This window comes from Esox lucius, chromosome 10, assembly GCF_011004845.1.
Source record: "Esox lucius isolate fEsoLuc1 chromosome 10, fEsoLuc1.pri, whole genome shotgun sequence".
NCBI classification, from domain to species: Eukaryota; Metazoa; Chordata; class Actinopteri; order Esociformes; family Esocidae; genus Esox; species Esox lucius.
In genome coordinates this window covers 20184474-20209650 of record NC_047578.1, presented here as the reverse complement: position 1 = coordinate 20209650, position 25177 = coordinate 20184474, and the positions used below count along the sequence as shown (strand labels likewise).

At 40.0% G+C, this 25177-nt stretch overlaps 3 protein-coding genes across 7 annotated transcripts in view; 2 read left to right on the top strand and 1 right to left on the bottom strand.

The window, feature by feature from the left end:
* LOC114828690 (BOLA class I histocompatibility antigen, alpha chain BL3-7-like) overlaps positions 1-25177 on the top strand; it is a 593411-nt gene that overhangs the window by 269748 nt on the left and 298486 nt on the right. The gene's annotated exons all lie outside the window — the stretch shown is intronic.
* Positions 1-25177, top strand: part of LOC105009518 (class I histocompatibility antigen, F10 alpha chain-like) — a 262976-nt gene that overhangs the window by 30334 nt on the left and 207465 nt on the right. The gene's annotated exons all lie outside the window — the stretch shown is intronic.
* LOC105009516 (BOLA class I histocompatibility antigen, alpha chain BL3-7) lies at positions 251-12641 on the bottom strand. 2 transcript variants are annotated; one of them, XM_034294678.1, is made up of 8 exons: positions 12537-12640; positions 11267-11530; positions 8682-8960; positions 7729-8028; positions 4591-4698; positions 842-859; positions 621-699; positions 251-414 (listed from the first exon to the last, which is right to left on the bottom strand). In XM_034294678.1, exons 1-7 carry the CDS (start codon positions 12592-12594, stop codon positions 650-652), a joined length of 1077 nt encoding a protein of 358 aa, XP_034150569.1. In that variant the 5' UTR covers positions 12595-12640; the 3' UTR covers positions 251-414; positions 621-649. The 2 variants fall into 2 exon arrangements, with proteins under 2 accessions (XP_034150569.1, XP_034150570.1); XM_034294679.1 differs by lacking the exon at positions 251-414 and having other exon boundaries at positions 620-699; positions 12537-12641.

Below are 25177 nucleotides of genomic sequence, written 5' to 3'. Positions count from 1 at the left end.
TTCCACGGCCTGGACGAAAACCACACTGTTCCTCCTGAATCCGAGGTTCTACTATCGGGTTCCTCTCAAACTTATTATATACAAACAACCCGATACACAAACAACCCAATACCCATTTACTGTAAAAACAAGATTTTTGTCATTGTAGATTTCAGTTAAATAGATTTTCATGAGGTAGTCCTGTTTTAATGTACTTTGTGTCTAGATGCACATCACTTCAACCATAGGTGTTGCTAAGATCACAATACATTTGGGGCTTAGCCCCCCCACCACCCCTACCCTCTATTATTATTTTTTTGGTCAATCTAAGATCTGGGGCTATTCATAAAAGAACCAGGGCTATAGCCCCTGAGGCCCAGGCCTAACAACTTCAACTTTCACTGTAGTCTTTTCTCTCTTGTCTGTGATTCTCCCCTGTGAAGACAGAAAAGTGTTCTCTTAATTCCGTATCAAAAATGAAACATGGACTGAAAAGAATCGCCTAAATCCTTGAGATTTGATTCTTAGAACCTTCTACATTAATTTAATCTACATTAATTCAAACATTATTACATGAAATTAAGTGATGGGGACAAAGTTTACATTTCAAAGACCGATAGACATCCATGAGATATATTTACCTGTTTGATATTGGTAACAGATAGAGACCTCATGCTTTTGGAGCAGTGTTGTTGGAGGAGTTGGAACCATCATCAGAAGCTACAAGCAAACAGGCAAAACTACACTTTAAAACAGGTACAGTCAAGCAAAATAAATCCAAAAAGACATAAATGTTTAATAAATGGTTTGATTTCTTTTTCTGTGTAAACTTTAGAATAAGAAACAACATGAAGGCTCTTACTGTTAGCTGGAATGAAGCCTGAAACACAGAAGAACATGATGTTACTGAGTCTGATAATTGGTATGATACAAATCAACAGTTTTTTGAAGACTGCATTTCTACTCCAGAAACATCATGTAAAACATGGCAACACAACTCTGTATTTAGGTGAACCAAACAGCCCTTACCTTTATCTTAACTAAATACAAATGCACACAATAAAAACACATGATAAATACTGCACTACTTCATCACTAGAGAATTAATAAATGTCTGATTATAATACGGTTACAGTAAGTGCAGTGTGCAATGCTAACGTTTTAGCGTTGGACACTGACGGGCCAGTTGGTCTGAAATCTATTGGCATTATCGCATTAAAATGTGTCTGTACCGCTTCTTCTCCCCACATCCATATGTGCCGTCACAAGAAGGTTTGCGGTGTCTCCCAGAACAGTCTCAAGAGCATGGAGGAGATACCAGGCAACAGGCCATTACACGAAGAGAGCTGGACAGGACCATAGAACTGCATCAACCCAGCAGCAGGACTGGTATCCGCTCCTTTGTGTAAGGAGGAACAGGAGAACCTTGAGGGTGGCATGACGGCCCAATGTCCTCTAGTTAGACCTGTTCTTTACAATCACCCATCCCCGGGGAAGGACCTGTCTGACCCCCTGACCATCAGCACCGGCTACCCTCAAGGCTAAGTCCTGTCCCCCCTACTCTTCTCCCTGCACACCAGCAGCTGTACAACTTGGAACTCAATGTCTTAAAGACAGTGGAGATGACAGTGGACTTCAGGAGAAACCCAGCTGCCCTCTCCCTCATCTCCATGGGTTGCTCCCGAGTCAACTCTCTGGAGTCCTTTCGCTTTCTGGACACCACCATCGCCCAGAACCTCAAGTGCAAGCTGAACATCACCTCGCTTACAAAGAATGCACAGCAGAGGACGTACTTCCTGCAGCAGCTAAAAAAAGTTCAACCTGCCAAAGACTATGATGGTGCCTATCTACAATGCCATCAGAGTCCATCTTGACCTCCTCCATCACCGTCTGGTACACTGGAACCACTGCCAAAGACAAGGGCAGGCTGCAACGCATCATCCGCTCTGCAGGGAGGGTGATTGGCTGTAACCTGCCATCTCTACAAGACCTACACACCTCCAGGACGTGGAGGCAAGTGGCAAAGATTGGGGCTGATCCCTCTTACCCTGGAAATGGACTATCCAGAGCTCTACCCTCTGGCAGAAAGCAGAGATCTATTCAGGACCAAAACCACTCGCCACAAGAACAGTATCTTTCCTACACCAGTAGGCCTCAAGAACATGCCCCCAGAGCCAAACTGACTACAACCAGTTCCCCACATACACTCACAACCCTCAACTTGCACCTTTACACAATTATTAAGTGTTCCCTTAATTTTTTTGTGTATATACTTTTCTCTCCTAAGCAAGAATAAATTAAATATGTTATTGATCTTAAGATTAATGCCATGGACGGTTCTATTATAGAAAGTGCTCTGGCTAACCAATATTTCTGTATTTGGTAAGATGAATGTCTTTCATTCAAAACACATATTAATGAATTGCTGAAGAGGTTAAGGATTAAAATGGGTTTATTTTATAGAAGCAAAGTGTGCTGATCTTACTATCACTGAATTGATTGTTGAAACTACTTTTACGTCGGTGCTGGATTATGGTGATCTGCTTTACATGCATGCATCGGCTTCGGTTTTAAAACCTTTAGATGCAGTCTATCAATCAGCCTTGTGTTTTGTTACTGGTGCCGATATTTGCACACATGGTGTGCTGTGCTTGACCACTGGGTTCAGTAAAACACTGCCAGGTCTGTATATGTCGAGCTGCCCAAGTTGTATTTGAGTCCTGTGTGCCAGCACCGTGTTATACAATTCATTTTATATATTTTTATGTAGATGGCAGTGTTGCTTTTCATTCTTTTCCTATATAGTTTGCTTTTGGTTTTTAAGTTCCGTCTGTGTGTATTTTGTTTGACCATTTCAGAATTTGGTATCTTTTGGTTGGTTGGGACTCTGGTTTCCTGGCTGATAATCGTACATATGGCTTTAGTGTATAAGCTACCAAGCTATCTTACCACCAAGTTAAACTGGAGAAGTGGGGGTTATCAAACATGCTCTCAAGATTGGCTGACATTAGAGATCCCTCAGGTTAATTCAGAGTTGGGAACATTTTTATTAGTTATTTGTAATTGACTTGTATTTTAATTTCTTTTAACTTTTAAGTACAAGGCTCAGATGTAAAAGAGACTCAGACTGATTTCTCTGTATAAATAAAGGACAAGTAAATAAAATAAAAAGAGTTGCTAGCTATTTTCTGATGTATTAATTCAGGGTTCACATTAGAAAAGTGAAGAGGCCCAGTCAATTATGGGATGGTTATGAATAACTGTAGCGTTACAGCCCAATCAAATAGTAAACACCACTGTACATATGACAATAGAAAGATTCTCTCCTCACTCACCTTTCTTGCTCTTCTTCCAATTGACGACCCCAATAACAGCAGCACCTATGGCCAGGAGGCGAACTTTCACCACTCTAATGATGTGGCCAATGGATAGGTATGTGGGTGGGTCTGTGATAATCACAAAAGAGCATTTAAAATGTCATTTGGTGTTTGAAGTTGACACAAAAACAGGACTCTTGTGGGATCTGTGGAATTCATGAAAGAATGGGAGTAAAAATGCAGAGTCAAGTGGAGGAAAGGACAAGGCAGGATTGTTCCCTGTCAGTTTGGCCCTGTCCGGAGTTATTTTCAGACATTATGTCTCTAGATTCACCCCGTCTCAGTCCCTAGTGTTATGTTGCTATAGTATTTTACTGGGGCTCTAGGGTCAGTCTGTCCTGACTCAGTGCAATTCACATTTGCTATGCTTTGCAACCCAGCACTGTGAGAAATTATGTAAATATGTAACTATTTTGGAAAATTGCATTTAGTATGAACAGATCAGCAGAATTATTACATTCAATAACAACATATCCAAGTGCTATTGGTCCTTAATGACTTGCGACTTCTGTTCAGTGTAAAAATATGAGAAGTGCCTTTTACCTGCCATCAGAAACTGGCCACCAGAGTCAGTTATGAGCGGGTCAATTATGAACATAATAATAGTTAAATAGAGTGGCTGTTTGCCAGGGCGTTGTGGTCGGGGATGGAGGGGAGGCATTTCTGCAACCAACTTTCCATCCATGATTTCAAGTTTTATTCCGGCAAACTTAAAAGTTAGACATTTTGTTTTTGTGGAATTGTGTAATTTAGACAGGCATTTTCTGTTTTTGTAAAGTTAACCTCAACCTTCATCTTAATCTTAACCTCAGTACTATGATGCCTAACCCTAAAAGTATTCTTAACCCTAATGCCAGGCCTGTCTAAGTTAAACCTTAACCGTTAACAGTAAATGTTATTTGAAACAAGACGTTTTTCATTTTCAATCCATTACGTTAAGGACCATCACAATATGTAAAATGCTTTTTGGTAGCCACTGTGCCTCAATTTATTGTTGTTGTTGTTATTTGTATAAGCGCTTTATGACAACTGCTGATCAGGAAGTCATTTTTCCTCATGCCAACCTTTCACTTGCTAGCTATTTTTTTATGTATTAATTCGGGGTTCATTTGAAAAGTAAAGAGGCCCAGTTCAGTATGGGATGGTTAGGAATAAGTGTAGCATTATGGCCCCAAGTAATAGTAAAAACCCTGTACATATGACAATAAAAACAGGATTCCCTCTCCTCACTCACCTTTCTTGCTCTTCTTCTTCCAGATGACGACTACAATAATAACAGCAGCACCTATGGCCAGGAGGCCAGCTACCACCACTCCAATGATGGGGCCAATGGAGGTTGGGTCTGTGATAATCACAAAAGAGCATTTACAATGTTGGAGTTAGAAGCTGACACAAAAACAGGACTCCTGTGGGTCTGGTGGGTTCTGTGGAATTCATGAATGGGAGTACAATTCTACAGTCAAGTTGGGGAAAATACAAGGCAGGATAATTTCCTGGCAGTTTGATCCTGTCCGGAGTTATTTTCAGACACAGGGTCTCCAGATTCACCCGTCTCAGTCTCTAGATTTACGCTGCTATAATATTGTGCTGGGGCTATAGGGTCTGTCCTATCTCAGTCCTTTTTACGTTGAATTAGTTTAGGTGACAGGAACAATGGTCAGTCTGAATCACATGCTGAGGTAACCTTTTGGATCCAGGGAGTTCTCCATCTAATTTTGTCCTGTAGAATATTAAAAGGGAAGGAGACCATAAAGCATGTCTAAAGACAACCTCACCCTGATGACTCCTAGACTCCAAAGTCCTCCTAGTTCTGTTGGGGATCTAGTTGCTACCTGATGATTCCTGCTGTCACTGTCCATAGACCACCTGGTTAAGAAGCTAATCTGAATTCTGCCTAAAGACTCTGGATTAGAGGTTTTCAGAGATGTATTCAAAATCCAATTATCCAAGACAAGATCCGTTATCTGAATCGTGGGAACCCAAGTCAGAACAAGCATGCTGGCCACAGATCTCGGATTGGTGTGATAGTATGTGAAATACCGGCTGTATCTGAAATTATATTATAAGAAAAAAAATATGTATAATTAATATTTGGTATGCTTTGCATTCCATAAATAGTTGAGGTTATGTTTTTGTAAACTTAACCTCAACCTTCATCTTAACCCTAAACTCAGTACTGTGATACCTTACCTTGACTGTAACCTAACTGTAAACATATTACTAACCCTAACGCCAGTACCATCATGCCTATCCTTAACCCATAGTTAACGTAACCATTAATCGTAAATGTTATTCGTAACAAGGGTTTTTTCCCTTTTCAATTAATTACGTTAAGAACCAACATAAGAGCAAAATGTTCAGGAGCAATTTAATAGCGAGTCATAAAGGACCAACAGCACTGGGGATATGTTGATAAGAAATGCAATTCAACTGATTTATGTTCATACTGAACGTACTCACGCTTTTTAGATTAGTTGTATTTGAACATCATTCCTTAGAAGTATGGTTGAAATTCTAGGTACAGTAAGGAGGCCTGCAAGTTCATGTAATGATTTGTCTCTGAGGGGTATTCAGTCCTCTTCTGGCTATGCCAGGTGATTATTATAAAACTACAGAACCTTTTGGGACACAAATGTTTTTGGATGTTAAGATGACCAGCAGGCAGAGAAGATGATCTGAGCAGGGCAGGCGGAGCAGGCCCAGTTTGACTGGAGCGTGGAGTAAAACTGGAGCCGGCCAGAAGGCTGTCACTCAGTATTGATCCAGTAATGCTCACTTCACGTTATCAGGGCATGTTTGGCATCGCACACATTTGTAGAATACATGTGGGCTGCTCGAATCGTTGATGAACCTGTCATGGCGTTTGTGAATTACTTTCATAAAGAAACTCATGAAACACACAGGTGTAATGAAGATGACTTACAGAGATTAGGAGGATCAATAGTAGGTTTATCATCTTATTTTGGTGCTAATTTAATCGTATTATTGGGTTAATATTGCATATAGAATGAGAATAACTAGTAGCAAAACTTAGCTGGAGAAAAAAGCCTTACAAAATGACTATCCTGTCTGTAATGTCCAGGTAACCTGGAGGGAGAAAGAAACCAGACCCTAAATGAACTGCGTTGGCTAGAGGTCCTGGTGGAGATACAGAGTACATAAGAAAATAAAGTATTGGAGAAACAAGGAACTGAGGAACAACGGTACTTCTCAGAAATTATGTTAGTAAGTAACTATTTTGTAAAGAGACATTACATTCAGTATGAACATAAATCGGTGCAATTACATTCCCTATCAACATATCCCCAGTGTTATTGGTCCTTAATGACAACACCCTTGCAAACAGCCCCTCTATTAAACTATTAATATCTTTATAACTGCCCCTGCCGGACAGTTTCTGATGGCAGGTAAACGGCACTTCTCATATGTTGACACTGAACGTGATTTCAAGTCATTAAGGACCAAAAGAACAGGGTTTATGCTACTATTGAACATAACAGCATTGATGATATGTTCATACTAAATGCAATCATGTTTTCCAAAATCTTAAAAAATACGTAATTCTTACGATGCTGCTTTGAGAATTTCAAAACAAACAGCTGCAGACATGGCTTTCTCCCAAAGAGCTCCCTTATTGTGTAAGGATCTATCGATCCATTTGAGAAATGCCTCATTTACAATCTTTAAGCATCTCTTCAGTAGGGTCAATGATTAAGTGTAGTCTGGTGTTTCTGCTTTCTGTTGGGGGGAATGTCCTCTAGTCCAAACCCTGGGTGGTCACTGTCCACAGCCCTCCTGGTCATCCCTGTCTGCCTGGTTGTTCAGATGGATTCTGCCTAAAACTCTGGACACAGTCTACCTGTATTACTGACCCACTGGTCATCTGAACATGGATATTGCAAAAAAACTTCAATTTTAGAATCTTCGCTTCTTGCGAGTTAGGCTCCTCTCTAGGTTTCTTCCAACCCTACCAGGGAGTTTTTCCTAGTCACTGTGAATTTGTTGTTGTTGCTCTTTGCAGTTTCAGCCTGGATGTCTGTATAAGCACTTTGACAACTGCTGATGCAAAAAGGGCTTGTAAAATACATTATAGTAATCGATCAAAGTATTTTTCAGACAAATCAGGAAGTTATATTTTACTCATGCCAACATCTACTAGGAGAAACACACATTGGTTATTGTTTCAGTGTCATAATAATGAACTCCAAACATGTCTATGTTCATGTCAAAATAAGAATTCACAGGGTCATGGTCAGTGTGAATATAGTATACCATCAACAAGGTAGTGTTACCAAACAGAGTGCTCAGAAACTAGGAATATTATCAGGAGGGTTTGTTGGGTCTAATGAGTGTCAGTAAATCTCTATCTTACCCCGGTTCGTCTGGATCTCAGACTCAGTCAGATCCTTGATGAAGTCCTTGTTGATACCAGAGACCTGAACCACACACTGATACTTGTTGTTCTTCCACTCCTCAGGCTTCACTGTCAGAAGGACACTTTTCTGGAATGTTCCATCTCCATTAGGGAGAGTATGTCCAGTCTCCACATCCTCATGCTGAAATGGTCCATCTTTCTGCCACAAAATGTTGACTTCACTGGGGTAGAAACCTGTAGCGTGGCAGGTCACTGGAGAGGAGGGGGTCTTCTGGAGCAGAGACACTGATGGAGGGACTGGAGAGAAGGAGAGGGGGGGTAGAGAAAGAGATATGAGGAGTGAAGGGAGGGAAACAAATGTCAGACAGAGGAAAGGTCAAGGTAAGAGGGAAAACATCAAGGAGTGGAGCAACAGAAAGTTAAAACAAATGTTATGTTGTTAGACTTAAATGCATTTTCTGACTTAAATGACATGAACTAAAAGGGCCCTGTGTAGAATCCTGCCTCGGAACAATAACAACTTGTCTCTCCCTCCTCTTCTGTTACCAAACGAGACCAGAGTAGTGCTAGTTAGTCCCGGGTGGTTTAGGGTGAGAAGGACAGTACCACAGGTGTCTACAGCCAGTATAAGGAGATGTCCCTGAACTGATAGAGGGACTGGCAAGAATGTTTAAATGGGGAATGTCAGTCACTGATTCATTTTGTAGAAAAAGATTTGGAACATTAACTTTAAACATTAACTGCATATATCTACTGGTTATTTTGCTTGTTGTTATGCTAGTTTTACAGTGCAAATCTTAGGCAGGATATTGCCCCTTTAAATGGATTTTTTTATTTTTAATGAGAATACTATAGGCCAATTACATGAACAGAATAATTTATTAAATGAGACAATATAATATTGGGATTCACTCTGTGGAGTAAATTAATATTCTCTTAATTTTTTGTACCTGTCCTCATTTGACTGGTCTCCTCATATTCCAGATACTTCTTCAGCCACTCAATACACTCCTGGGTGAAATAGTTTTTAAGGTAGTCATTGTCAGCTTTGTCACTGTCCCACTTGTTCTTGGTGATGAATGCCTGTGGTTTTGGAGCGATCCATGACAATGTCTTCAGGTCCAATGAGATGAAGTTTTCTCCATCATATCCATACTGGTCAAAACCCTGTATGACTCCAGTCTCATCATCCCAATCACATCCATACATCCACTGGAATACATGTACACCTGAGAGAGAGACAGAGATACCATCAACACTGTACATTGCTACATTGTTCTTCAGATTCAAAGTGATGTCATCATTGGTTGCAGGCCAGCTGACAGTCTTGCCTGGGCCTGGGACGAGATCATCTTAGATGGGCCCCCCCACGCCCAGATCTCTCCTTTTCCTTTGCTCTTCCTCTCCTCTGCTCTTCCACAAAAAGGGCTATTTTTCTGGACCCGTTTGTCCCCCCCTATCGGTGGTTGTGATTGGTTGTTTAGTACAATAGTAAAACACAGAAATCTGTGATTGACATTTATTTTTAAGTAATAATGATACAGCTCAGACCCAATAGTGTGATGATGCCATTCCTTCACCACATACAGGTGCATCAAAAAATATATATAGTAGAACATTTCCATAATTCAAATCAAAAAGACCTTCATATATACTATATTCATTACAGATAAAGTGAAACATTTCAATACTTTTTTGTTTCAGTCATGATGATTACGGTTTACAGCTCATGGAAATAAAAAATCCAGTATTTCAAAATATTAAAATAAAAGTTTTATAATACAGAAATGTCAACCCGAGAAGAGCTATAATAACCTAATTAACTCAAAATGACCTCCAAACGTTTCCTAAGTATGTACATTTAGTAACTTTTTAAGCCGTAATCATCAAGATTGATGATAATGGAAAATGTAGTTTTCCACGATATAATTTTTTTTTTAGATGCACCTGTGGACAGAGAGACAGAGCTGATGAAGAGACAGCGAGTGAGAAGGGGAGGGAATGGATCTATTCTATACCAGAGGATTTTGGGCTGGTTTCAGAGATTTAATTTCAGAGCGGCAATAGCAGCCATGGTAGTAAACTGGAAGTAAGCAAAAACGGCAGATTTAAACCAGTGAGTGTTGAGATATTTTGTCAGACATTTGAGCAAGGAGCACTGTAGCTCCATCACCACGGTGACCATCTGCTCGTAAAATTGCTGTGTAATATTTGTGTTTCAATTGAATAATACAGGCTAACAAATAACATCTTACTAGCTAGTAATAAATATATTATTTGATAAAAGATTAGCATGTAACGGTCCCAGCCAGGCAGGACCATTCTGGTTTTTGTTTTCTGTGTGTTCTGTATTTATCATGTCCTTCTTTGGTCTTTCCTGTTCCTGGTTCAGTTGATTAGTTATATGCTGTTCACCTGTGTATAGCCCTCACCCGTTTCTGTTCCCTTCGTTGGTCTGTGTATTTAGTTCAGTCATTTTCTCCCTGTACTTGTTGATCATTGTTATATTGTTGTGTTCCTGCATGTATCGTGTTTACTTTCTTTGTTCTTTTATTTTCTATTACAGATCTTTGTATTTCTAGTGCACAGCGCTTGGTTTTGGTTGTGGTTTGGGGGAAAACACTTTTGGCAGTTAAGTGGCCGGTAGATTTTTGTATATTTATGTACATGCGTGTTTTTTTTTATTTGGAGCAATATAATTGGCTATATTGCTTGACTGGCCTTAGTGCTTATCAATTGTCTTGAATGTGGATCTATCCCGAATGGATCATGTTGAGCAAAGATGGTTCCATCTACCATGTTTAATGTAGATCTATCCAAACTAGATCATGTTGAGCAGAGCTGGTTTTATCTACTGTGTTTAATGTAGATCAATCCAGACTAATCATGTTGACTAGAGCAGGTTCTAGCTACTGTGTTGAAAATACATTGTTTAGTACAGTGCTGTTGTTCTTAATAATGGATGTTGTTATAAGACTTTCTTTGTCAAGGAGGAGTGTGAATAAATAAAGCTAGGTTGATAAATTAAGGCTTTGGGGGTAGACAGGTAGACAGGAAGTGAGAGAGGAGTCCCTGTTCAGTCAGGAACTACTGCAGAAATGGAGGCAATTACATGACTAACAGTATCTATCCATTACACGTGTGTGTGTGTCTCCCATGACAGGCCTGATTCCACAATGTGTTTCTGAATCATTAGAGCAGAGAAGACCATTAATCAATCATCAATATCATCATCAGGTGTTTCTGCTGAGAACTTCAAACAGAGTTATATATGGAAGGCCAAGTGACACTTTGATTACAGCCAGTCTAGCAGGTCAATGGGTGACCACAGGTCAGTGGTGTGAATAACACATAATCACATACTGAAGCATCAGCAGAGTGTGGTGAAAGCTGGTAGGGGGCGCTGCAGTTCAGTCAGTGTTGAGTCTGAACTACTGTAGATCAGACTATTGGTTTTTACATTGTATATTAATGACAATACATAAGGGTGTGATAAAGAGTTATGGGGTGTGTTTGACTGTCTTTGTGCACATACCTGTAGACATGGATTGGTTAAATCGATCCTTTGCTACTTGAATGTTGATTTTGAAGACCTGATGTAGATTATTACCAGTCTGAGTCTGACTGTCCCAGTAGTCTGGTCCAACTCTTTTAATCCACTCAGTCTTGGGGACTGCAGTCCTGTTTTTGCTGTCAAAGTAGATAAACATAACATTGTCTACCAGACCCACTGTAGTGAATTCTGGGAAGTTAATATCACCTGAGACTCCTGTGTAGAAGTATTTCAGAGAGTGGGTGGCTGTGGACAACAACAGAGAAAATAGATAATTCAATACATTTGCTTTTCATTTATGGATCAGACAATGTTGAACCAATAAATAAATGATGTTTAATCAAAGCGTTATCTTGAAACATTTTAGCATACAGAGATGTAGACACTACAGAGATGTTGATGTCTTACGTGAGATTGGCAACATTACATACTGGAGGTCAAGAAAGAAAGGTAATGTAATAGTTAAATATAGGTAATAGTTAAGTTCATAATTTGGATGTTTAGCCAAATATGTTCTGTCTATTGAAACCCTACACTATGCTATTGTATTTATTTTTCTTTGTAAAGCACATTGAATTGCTTCTACAGTTGCATGCCCCGACAGAAATTGTGAAATTATTGCACTGATTTTGAAACTGATTTTGAAATGTTAAAACTGTATTTTATTTAAGGATAGCGATCATATGAAGCCATTTATTATCACATAGTTGTTTGGCTCCTTTTTTGAATCATAATGGTAACAGAAATTACGCAAATTAAGCATATTTTTTTTACTTTTTCAACTTCATCACATTAGCATTGGAAATTAAGCGCAACATGACTAGATTGAAAGGACAGTACACATTCATAAGACATAATTATCCCCCATTCTATTGTTAATGGCCTACGACTATAAAGTAATTTCATTCAACACAATCTGATGAGGTGTGTCCAGTATCGAGGTAATATAAATAACAATATAATTAGATATTGGAATACTTTAAGAATATATATATATATATATATATATCTAGTTCGCTTTATACTTCGGTCAACATGCTTTTTTAAATTTGGTGCAATGTGATGCATGTAAGTAAGTACTGTAAATGTAATGTACTGCCAGTGCCTTGCATACATGTTAAACCAACGTTCCATGGTCTACAGGAAATAGTTAGCAAAGGAGGCAAAATAACCTACTCGTACTATATGAAAAGTAAACATACATTAACGGACAGAATAAATATTTCTATAATAAAATTAAATAAATACTGACCAGCAGATACTGTATGAAGATGTCCTATTATCAGGATCAGCAGTACAAAAAAATACATAGCCCATGACCGTATTTTCACAAAGTTCGTAGAGAGGACAATATGCTGAAAGTTGTTATGAGCTTAACGCGTTTTTGAGCCAATGAGAATTTAGCTAGCATTAAGTGTCAGTAAAATCCGTCATGAATCAAATGTTAGAGGTTGAGTAAAGGAAACTGAAAGTACTTGTATGTATTGTCAACAAGCCCACACCTGCTATTCGTCTGCGTTCACAAACTGCTCGGTTAAATATTTTGAGCAATCACTCTAGGTCTGATCGCACTCGATCTTTTTCCAGATATTTTCTGGTTGGTCAGTACACAAATATATGGATAAAAAACGAAACAAAATTGGGCTGCCTGTTATATTCACCACTAACACTGATGGCGTTTGCTGATCAAGTGAATAAACTCTGATGTGCTAAAATATTATGACTACTCACAGGTGAAGCGAATAACACTGATCATCTAACAAGGGCAGGTCAAGGTCTGGGTAGATGGGATGGTAAGCAAACATTAGTTCTCATAGTCAACGTGTTGGATGTAGGAGAAATGGCCAGGAGTAAAGACCTGAGTGAAATTGACAAGGGCCAAATTGTTATGGTCAAATGACTGAAACAGCAAAGCTTGCGGGGTGCTCCCGGTCAGCAGCGGTGAGTACCTATGGTACAGTGGTTCGAGGAGGGACCAACCACAAACCGGCGACAGGTTAATGTGGGCCCAAAGCTCATTGATGCTTGAGTGCAACAAACGCTATCTGGTCTGGTCCGAACCTACAGAATGTCTGTTTAGGAACAAGTCACAGAAAATGTCAATGATGGGAATAATGTGTCACAACACAGAGTGAAAGGCACTCACATGGACGGGCATGTAGGTGTGCACCGTTTCCCTGGGGAAGTGACGACAACAGGATGCACTGTGGGAAGACAACAAGTCGGTGGAGGGAGTGTAATGCTCTGGGCAATGTTCTACTGCAAAACCCTGGGTCCGGGCATTCACGTGGACGTCAATTTGACAGATGCTGCCTACCTAAACATTGTTGCAGAACAGCTACACCCTTTCATGGCAATGGTATTCCCTGATGGCAGTGGCCTCTTTCAGCAGGATAATTCTCCTTGCCACACTACACATTGTTCAGGAATGGTTTGAGGAACATGATGAAGAGTTCAAGGTGTTGTCCTGGCCTCCAAATTCCCCAGATCTCAATCCGACTGAGTATCTGTGGGATGTGCTGGACCAACAAGTCTGATCCATGGAGGCTCCACCTTGCAACTTGCAGGACTTGAAGGATCTGCTGCTAATGTCTTGATGCCAGATACCACAGGACACCTGTAGGGGTCTTGTGGAGTCCATGCCTCAGCAGGTTGGTGCAGTTTTGGTGGCATGCAGAGGACCAACAGCATATTAGGCTCATCAGGGTATGTCTTTAACTATTAACTAAATATTTGTAAATGGTTTGTAATAGCAAATGATTTGATTGTAGGCCTACAATATGTCTTCGTTTTTGGCCAGCAAGATCCCTCTTGGATATTGACACTGAAGATTGTTGAAGATTCATTTCAGTTCTTATCATCTCTTAGCCTCTGTATACAAAGGCTAAGAGATATTCTTAGGCACGACGCAACTGAACTGGTTTCTCTGTGATCACAAAAAATCCCATGGCAATTACTGTAGAAGTAGGATTGGGCTCTCATTTTATTATCATGGCCACTTAGTTGTTTCAGCTTCCAGTGGGCTAATCAATTACGTTTTTATACTGGTCAATAGTCAAATCAATAGCCTGGGGAGACAATAACTGTGATGTCTTTGCACTGGCCTCCAGTCAGTTACAGAAGATATTTTTAAGTTGTGTTTTCTGTATTGTACATTTTTTCTTCTAATATTTTGAGATGCTGGATTTTTTATTTCCATGAACTGAATTTTCCATAAACCATAATCATCAAGATTGAAACAAAAACATGTTTGAAATGTTTCACTACGTTTATTGAATCTAGAATCTACAGTATCTCACAAAAGTGAGTACAACCCTCACATTTTTGTAAATATTTGATTATATCTTTTCATGTAACAACACTGAAGAAATGACACTTTGTTACATTGTAAAGTAGTGAGTGTACAGCTTGTATAACAGTGTAAATTTGCTGTCCCCTCAAAAACACACAACCACTAATGTATAAACCGCTGGCAACAAAAGTGAGTACACCCACAAGTGAAAATGAAGGAAGCATTATAAAGGATGCTTTTTTTTAATACCCATGTATTACTTTCTCATGATTTGTGTATTAATTGCAATATGAACTCAATAAGCCTCTGTAAGAATTGTATTATGTTAATTGATTACAAAACTGCTAAACTGCTATTCAAAATTGAAATAAATGCACTGTGTTAGAATAGGCTGCTATTATTTTAGAATTTGAAATCTTGGCAAGCATCCCTTTTTCCTATACAGGATTGTGGCACTAGGCCTGAACCTGTAACATCTATTGACCCAGAGACAGATGTTTCTGTTCTTCCATTTGGAGAACAGAAACACAAATGGTATCTCAGATCAGGAGGTCTGTTGCCAGGATAGCATAGCGTCTTATTTTCATGTTTGTGTGATAACTAGATTTTTGTATGTTTCTTGAGTAGAAGACAGAATATGTTTGGTAACAATTAGTTAGACATATATAAGGGAGAAAGCAACAGTGTGATGGCAGAATAATTAGCTAACTGTCTTGTTCCTGGTCAATTCATAAATTGGAGTAATGAACTGCAAATAACCAAGTTTTCTTTCCTTCAGATTTTTCTTGAAAAGTGGACTTTTCCTCAGCATCTCTTAACTCATTTACAGTAACAATTACAGTAATCTTACCTATTCACCTCTGGTTTCCCACAAACACAACTATTATCCTTCTTCCAGTCTATGGGACAAGCTGTCTAGTTCTGGAGTGCTGGTTTGTCCAAGAGAGACCTGGTTGAGGTGAAGCCTTTCCTGCTACTAGGAAACAGTTACTATTGTACATCAATTATGTCTTATGGAATTAGGAACAATTTGAATGAGAAATGACCAAATTGATTTATATTTTATAATTATTTTTGTTTGTTCTGCTGATTAATTCATTTAATTAAACCTCTGTCTTCTCCCCTTAGACCCAGCAGCCACCTTCTGCAGTTCCTCTCTTCACCCACCAGAGGGCTCAGTCCAGAAGCCCCAGTGTAAGATCAACCCTTTCATGCCCCGCCCTCTAGTGTCCAATGGACAGTCTCACTCACAGACCCCACCCACAGCCCCTTCTACCTGCAAGCTGATTGGTACTCTGCTGCCCTGCCCAGTCATCCAGCTTCATGAGTGCTCTGACAAAAACATAGGAACAACATGGTAAAGAGCCAATGATTAAAATGGAAGGCCATTCTTCTACCAACCTAATGACATACAGTTATATACCACAGTTATAATGACTAATTATTAACTGTAATTAAAATTATTACACCATGAACATGTTTGACGTCACAGATAAAGTGGAATGAAAGTGTAATATTTTCTTCTCTTAAGGAAGCTCAAAATGTATGTATTTGACATGTTCCTTTAGTGTTGAAGCTACCTGACATTTAAAAGCCATTCTTCTAACAGTACATGGACAGTATATCATGAACAGGGTGTATCTTCTCTTCCCTCTTATCTCTCCCTTTGTCTCCCAGAGCCTCCGTCCCTCTCCATCTTTCCCTCCCCTCTCCCTCTCTCTGTGCCCGGCCAGGTGGTGACGGTGCAGTGTGAGGCGTCAGGCTTCTCCCCCCTCTCCCTGGAGCTCCACTGGGAGATAATGGAGACGGACGGCAATGTCAGGCCCCTCGGCCAGGGCAGCGTATCGGGGCACAGGCAGGGCCCAGACGGCACCTACAGTCAGACAACTCGTCTGCAGCTGGATTCAGCCAAACTGGATCTGGGACGTGGGGGGGAGGTCACTTGTGTGGCCGTCCACCCTGGAGGAACCCGGCGGGCCAGGGTCACCCTCAATGTCATCGGTGAGACTCAGTAGACCAGGGTCACCCTCAATGTCATCGGTGAGACTCAGTAGACCAGGGTCACCCTCAATGTCATCGGTGAGACTCAGTAGACCAGGGTCACCCTCAATGTCATCGGTGAGACTCAGTAGACCAGGGACACCCTCAATGTCATCGGTGAGACTCAGTAGACCAGGGTCACCCTCAGTGTCATCGGTGAGACTCAGTAGACCAGGGACACCCTCAGTGTCATCGGTGAGACTCAATAGACCTGTTTTCTAGGACTAGGGGATGTAGCTCCTTTTAACTGATTCAGGGTCAATTGTGACTGGGGTAGGGGAATCTGATCCTAGATCTGTTATTAGGGGTGATTAGAATCTTAATCACAATTATTCACATGCCATTCATGATGGGTCCTGAATGACCTTGTGTTTTTTTCAAGCTCTTTTTTTTTAATGTATTTATTCAGTACAGTTGCATAAAGACCACTTTACAGGTGCTGGTCAGATAATTAGAATATCATCAAAAAGTTGATTTATTTCTGTATTTCCATTCAAAAAGTGAAACTTGTATAATGTATACATTCATTACACACAGACTGATATATTTCAAATGTTTATTTCTTTTAATTTTGATGATTATAACTGACAACTAATGAAAACCCCAAATTCAGTATCTCAGAAAATTTGAATGTTGTGAAAAGGTTCAATATTGAAGACACCTGGTGCCACACTCTAATCAGCTAATTAACTCAAAACACCTGCAAAGGCCTTTAGCCCTGAGTGGTCCGAGGGAATTTCAGCTGGATTTCACTACTTTGACATTTTGGGTCCTAGATTCATTTCTATAACAGATACAACCTATTATGATGTATCCTGGTAATCACAACCCCCTTGGCAACAATAAAAACACATAAAAACAGACCTCTGGGTCACCATTTAGAAAACTCATCTATTGGAAAGGCAAAAAAAATAATTCGGAAAACATTTCTGCCATTCAGCATAATGATTTTCTTTTGAAAGCATCATAAAGTTTTGTGTCAATGGCATTCCCTCATATTTTCATGCCTTTACTGTCAAAATACACTGTATTGGGTTGAAACTAATGAAAAAAACAAAAAACAATTCTCATTTCTGGTTTTAAGTCGTCAATATACAGGATGCAGCCTCAGGTGAATAGCTTCCAACAGTAAAGAAAAGGAATCACAGCTAGAAAACATGGCCAGATACAATGAACTGTTAAACACTTTAAGTAGTGGTTGCACATCATATCATGGAGTTGAGTCCGCCTACAGGTGGGAGACTGACCTTCTGGTATCCTGGTGCAGTCAGAAGAACTTGGAGCTCAACATCCTAAAGACAGTGGAGATGAAAGTGGACTTCAGGAGAAGCCCAGCTGCACTCCCCCCATCGCCCTGGGTGGCTCCCCTTTTGCTTTCTGGGAACCACCATCACCCAGGACCAAAAGTGGGAACATCACCTCTCTTACAAAGAATGCACAGCAGAAGTACTGTATGCGGCAGCTGAAAAAGCCAAACATGCCATGATGTTGCACTTCTACACTGCCATCATAGAGACCAACCTGACTTCCTCCATCACCACTCTGCAGAGAGGGTGACTGTCTGCATTCTGACATCTACACGAACTACACACCTCCAGGACGCAGAGGCGAGTGGCAATGATTAGGGCAGATCCCACTCATGCTGGAAATTGACCATTCAGATCTCTTCCCCTCTGGCAATGGTTGAGGTCTACCAGGACAAAAACCTCTCGCCACAAGAACAGTTTCTTAACTACAGCAGTAGGCTTCCTGAACATGCCCCCTGGAACCAAACTGACTATAGCCCGCTCCCCACATACACACACAACCCTCATATGGACAAATCTATAACCCCTCCCCACATACACACACAACCCTCATATGGACAAATCTATAACCCCTCCCCACATACACACACAACCCTCATATGGACAAATCCATAACCCCTCCCCACATACACACACAACCCTCATATGGACAAATCTATAACCCCTCCCCACATACACACACAACCCTCATATGGACAAATCCATAACCCCTCCCCACATACACACACAACCATCATATGGACAAATCCATAACCCCTCCCCACATACACACACAACCCTCATATGGACAAATCCGTAACCCCTCCCCACATACACACACAACCCTTATATGGACAAATCTATAACCCCTCCCCACATACACACACAACCCTCATATGGACAAATCTATAACCCCTCCCCACATACACACACAACTGTTTTTATGCTCAGTCCACTATTCTTATTTGTTTTTATTTCCCTTATTCCTTTGGTATAAATTGTTGCACCAGCGGGCCAGAACAAATTCCTTGTTTGATGTGAAACTTACTTGACAATAAAACTCGTTTTGATTTTGATATTGCACACAAAAATTGCATGACTGTAAAATAGCCATACAATAGTAGACAATCCCCAAAACATGAAGTCAATCTGCAGGATATATAACTTTGAATTACATGGATGGTGCACTGGTTAAAGGAAATTGCATTTCATCAGAAATTGTGATTTTATGCTCCCTGCCTTCCAAAAGTTAAACAAAGGAATTAGCCCAACAGTGGCTGCATCTCTCTGCAACCTCCCAAAACAGCTATCTAAAGAACCAGTTTAATTATCGGAAATGGAGGTACACCCCCCTAGTGGCTGTTTTGCTCCGTCTCCTGCCTACATCGGCTTACATACACAATTCTACTTTTTGCCAATGTTTATGGCTGTCAAAACATTAATAGAAATACATTAGTGCATCAGAGCGTTTAGTGTCCATCTATTTAAATTTCAAACCTGGATGACAGTCTGAAGTGGGGTCAATATTTCACGTTCAATTAGATATTTACATTTCTCCCATTGTCTCAGTTACATAAAGACAAGCATATTTGGAAAGACCTTGGGATTCCCTTGTGAATGAGCAATGGAGCCACCAATGATGGAATTATAGAAATGTAAAATTTTTACTATTGTGAAAAGTAATGGAAATGGTAACACTGAAAAATACAATGTTTTTGACAGCTGACAATTTACTGACATGGGTCTGGTAAAACAAGACATGCCATTGACTTAATACTGACTTATTAAAATACTCCAACCACACAAACCTGGGCCAGGCTGACGTCTGGCTGAGAGCTCCGTGGTGTAATGCATATTGGCCAAGCATCACCCAGGGAGGGAAGTGGCATCATCAGTGGGATGTCCTTCATTCAACCCACTCTATCGACTCCCTCAGGCAGTTGTTCAACAAGTAAACTGAAGTCATCAGTCGACTGACCTTGATCTCATACAGATCAGACTGACCTCCTGGTTAGATGTGTAGTGTGGAAAAAAGCAGATTGGCTTTGCAGGAATGCGTAGAATTGTGACAGGCAGCAACATTTGCATAACATTGGTTCTCTGATGTTATGAGTAAGGCCTTTCACTATGGAGTACAGCATTGTATTCCTAAATACCTTAAAGGAGCCTGTTGTAGGCAGAGAGGCAAATACAGTAGGGTGTGCCCTCACTCTGTTAAAGAGCCACACTTCAGTTCTCTAACAACTGGCATTGCTACTTTTTATCAATATTGAATACATATTTTTTATATTATACATGTTGTAGAATTTGGTAGGCAGTGTCTTGAACCCACCAACAGGCACACTACCCACTGCTCCAAATAGGGATACCCCAACTAGTGGCCTTAAGTAGCTACAATATCATTCTTTTTAGAACAAATTTATATTAAATTGATATAATGTATTACATCCACTGTTGTTGCCCAGTCACAAGGAAACTGGCAGGTATTTCCTTTGTGGAATAGTCCATATCTTCTGTATCCTAATTATATGCTAAATACAAATTGAAACTGAAATAATTCTCAAACATGCCTGTCATATTTTCAGGAGTTATGCCTGGTGTCCCAGGTACTCTGACTAAGGATAACTAATTCTTCCTTAATAGCGTCACTCCTTAATGTAGATGTGTCTGCTTTTTATTAACACTAAGGATCCTGCACACAGCTGAATGGAATGTCAGTCTGTTTTGATCCTGACTATAAAGTGAAGTTGTCTGACCTCGAAAGGCCCCAAGACAGCAATTCATCTTCAATGTCAGCTTGCTCTCAATGAGAGATGAAGAGTGAGACAGTGCCCTCTGTTAGCAGGCTAAATAAAGCAGTGTGTTAGACCAGGGAGGGAGAAAGAGGGACTAATGCATCCGCTCACACTTTCAAACACTTTCAATAGCATCTATGGTGTAATATTATGTGTTGAGGTGATAGGTGATGGGGATTTTATGGTCACAGTCACTACAAAATTCCCTAATTACAGCTTAGTGCAATTTGATTAGGCTGTTGTAGTTTTTAACAAAAAACCAAGAGAACATAAGGGGTCTGATGTAATCTCCCTGTCTGGTGATGATCTCTACAGAACATTCTACACATGGCTATCTAGTTCTCTGAGCTCTGTTCATTCAGGATATCATTGCAAAGTCCAGCTAGTTGCTGCTAATTTCATGTTCACTGGATTGACCAAAAAGTACAAATCAACACAATACAACATGTTATTGATAAAACCTGGGGATATATTCATATGAGCTACGATGTCCTTATATTGTGAAACGTGCCAAGGCATTCTGCTTTTTCGGGTCAATGTGTGTGAGGGCACACTCCCTCACCTCATCGACCTCAGCTTGATTGGAACCAAGGAATTACGTGAGACCAGGAAAACAAGCAAAGTTTATGCTGTTCCGGTTGATGCCTTGAAAGTGCACCTTAAAGTGTGATCACATGCAATCTGTTACCTTTTGACTAGGTTTGATGTAGCTGTTTCTTTGCCAATCTAATTAGCTTTCTGAAGCCTCCATATTGATTAATCAGGTATAAGTGTAGAGTTAGACTATAAAGACACAATATAACATCTGTTGAGTTTTTCTTTTGGCTCTAACATATTAGCTAATATCAGCAATTGCTTGAATACTGGACCAGGCCTTTGTTTATACACAAATTCTGCCATAATGTGACTGTGGCAGGAGACAAAACATGACCACATTGTTTACTAATGTTCATATAACTTGAGTTCTGGAAACATTTATCTTAACCAAAAGGTACCATCGCTTAAAACAACAATTTACACATTAAAGGGTTAGGGTTAAACATTGCTACTAATCCATGCTGAGGTATCGTTTCTGATCCAAGAAACATTCCATCTGATTTCCCTGGAGTCCTTTTCAATCTTAGGAGGACCTGCGATGTCTTATGTCTTTAGACTACCAGGTTTGACAACTTCTAGCTGACCCTGCCCAAAGTCACCGTCACTGTCCACAGCCCTCCAGGTCGTCCCTGTTCTGGTCTAGCTGGTTGTGCAGAGTTGCTGATGTAAAAACAGCAGTGCATTGAGTGACAGTGTCTTTCAGAGAAACAGAACAATCCATGTCGAAGTAATTGTCCGTGGAGCTCCAAGACAGTATTTTGTTATGGCACAGATCTGGGGATGGGTCCTGAAACATCTCTGTAGCATTGAAGACGTTTTAAACCACAAACACTTTTTCTAGACCTGGCAGTCCGGCCAAACAGACCAATCGGGGAAGAAGGGCCTTGGTCAGAGGGGTGACCAAGAACCCAATGGTCACTCTGTCAGATGTTAAGAGTTCCTGTGTGGAAATGTTAATAAGTCCAAGTGTATTGTCATGTGTCTTTTACTGAGTGATTTGAATCTTGAAACACTTACTCACATGCCTTTTTATGATGGGTCCTGATAGGTGAGTTAATTTTATTGTCTGAACTTAAAATTTGATTTACGATATTCAACCTGGAATATATCCTATATTCACAATTCTTGTTTTGAGGACATTTGGAGCTGGTTTGGGGGCTGGTGACGCCATCACCTAAAATTAAATGTCTAATATATAGAACTCTGCATCAGCACAACAAAACTTTAAAAGGCACAAACCAGCACAAACAAACCACAAACACACAAGACTATTTTGGGAGAATTGGAGGATGTTGGGGCGCTGAGTGTCCTCAGTGTCCCATAAAATATTATTTATATTTATATTATTTTTATAGCACAAACCAGCACAAATAGAGCATAGTACACAGTACATAGTACACCCCTCACATTTTTGTAAATATTTGATTATAACTTTTCATGTGACAACACTGAAGAAATGGCACTTTGCTACAATGTAAAGTAGTGAGTGTACAGCTTGTATAACAGTGTAAATGTGCTGTCCCCTAAAAATAACACAACACACAGCCAATGATGTCTAATTCGCTGGCAAAAAAAGTGAGTACACCCCTAAGTGAAAATGTCCAAATTGGGCCCAAGTAGTCATTTTACCTCCCCAGTGTCATGTGACTCGTTAGTGTTACAAGGTCTCAGGTGTGAATGGGGAGCAGATGACCCAGTGAGGTACAGATGCGACAGAAGGAAACACTGGGATCCTGGTGCTCTCTTTTACATGCATATGTATATTTCCAGACATTTTATCACAAATCCTGTAAATATAATTACTTAACTGATGGATTAGTTATACTGTTTAAAGCTGATTTATTTACGTTTTTGACCAAAGGCAACCTTAAGGAATTTTAAATAATGTTTACCAGATGTGCATTAGGTTTGATGATCGTGATCATAACATACCAAACCTCAATACAACAATAAGAAGCACCAGGATCTTTACTAAGTTAATATATATAAAAAAACAAGCTGAGTTTTCTCTTAAATAACAATACAAAAACAATCTCCTTCAACATTGCCTGTGTGTCAGTCTGTTTCCACTATCTTGACATGATGACTGCACAACCATACTGGAATTTTGGCTACTCTACCTCCTATATGTTTATATAATGAAATTGTATAGAACAGAGCAAAACCATTATAAAAAGAAAATAGTCAATAAACATTGTCACAAAGCATTTCTGGCTGCCCTAGAGTATGTTTCTAAAATGCCTCCTAAAAAGGAGGCATGATTTTATAACTAGTTTATAATGATATTAGGTTTGCCCAGGTTTAGAATGTTCTATAGATATACAGTGGATATAGAAAGTCTACACACCCCTGTTAAAATGCCAGGTTTCTGTGATGTAAAAGAATGAGACAAAGATAAATCATGTCACAACATTTTCCACATTTTATGTGACCTATAATGTGAAGAATTCAACTGAAAAACAAACTGAAAGGGGAAAAATGAAAAAATAAAAACCTTACAATAACCTGGTTGCATAAGTGTACACACCCTCTTATAACTGGGGATGTGGCTGTATTCAGAATTAACTAATCACATTCAAACTTGTGTTAAATAGAAGTAATTACACACCTGCCATCATTTAAAGTGACTCTGATTAATCACAAATAAAGTTCTAGTTCTAGTAAGATTTTCCTGACATTTTCTAAGTTTCATCTCAGAGCAAAAGCCATGGTCCACAGAGAGCTTCCAAAGCATCAGAGGGATCTCATTGTTAAAAGATATCAGTCAGGAGAAGGGTTCAAAATAATTTCTAAAGCATTACATATACCATGGAACACAGTGAAGACAGTCATCAACAAGTGGAGAAAATATGGCACAACAGAGACATTACCAAGAACTGGATGTCCCTCCAAAATTTATGAAAAGACAAGAAGAAAACTGGTCAGTGAGGCTTGTGTAATGGCCTACAGCAACATTAAAGGAAATGCAGGAATTTCTGGCAAGTACTGGCTGTGTGCTGCATGTGACAACAATCTCCCGTATTCTTCATATGAATGGGCTATGGAGTAGGGTGGGAAGATGGAAGCATTTTCTTACGAAGCCCAACTGAAGTTTGCAAAAACAAACATCAAGTGCCCCAAAAGCACATGGGATTAATGTGTTATGGTTTGATGAAACCAAGGTGAAACTTTTTGGCCATAATTCCAAAAGGTACGTTTGGCGCAAAATCAACACTGCATCACCCAAAGAACACCATAACCACAGTGAAGCATGGTGGTAGCAACATCATGCTTTGGGGCTGTTTTTCTTCAGCTGGAACCGGGGCCTTGAGTTACATAAAGACCACTGTACATATGAAAAGAGAAAGTGGAGTTTCTCTCCTCACTCACCTTTCTTGCTCTTCTTCCAGGTGACAACCCCAGCAGCAATGATGACCAGGAGGCCAGCTACCACCGCTCCAATGATGAGGCCAACGGAGGTTGGGTCATTTACACCTGTAATAATCACAACAGAGCATTTAGATGTAAGAGTTTAACACAAAACCAGGACTCCTGTGGGACTTGTGGGTTGAGGAAAGGACAAGACAGGGTTTTGAGTCAGAGGGTGAGTCTAAATCACATGCTGAGAGATCCTTTTGGATCTAATTGTTCTGATGTCTTTTAGAATATTAAGAGGACTGGAGTCCATGAACCATGCCTAATGACTACCTCAACCTGATGACTCCTAGATGTTCGTGCCCAAAGTCCTCCTGGTTGTTTTGCTGATCTAGTTGCTGCCTGATGATTCCTGCTGTCACTGCCCACAGCTCACCTGGTTCTTAAGATAATCTGGATTCTGCCAGCACGGCCTTGTGCACCAGTCATGCTCTTGCACTGCCCCATAAGTTCTGTTGATAATTATATA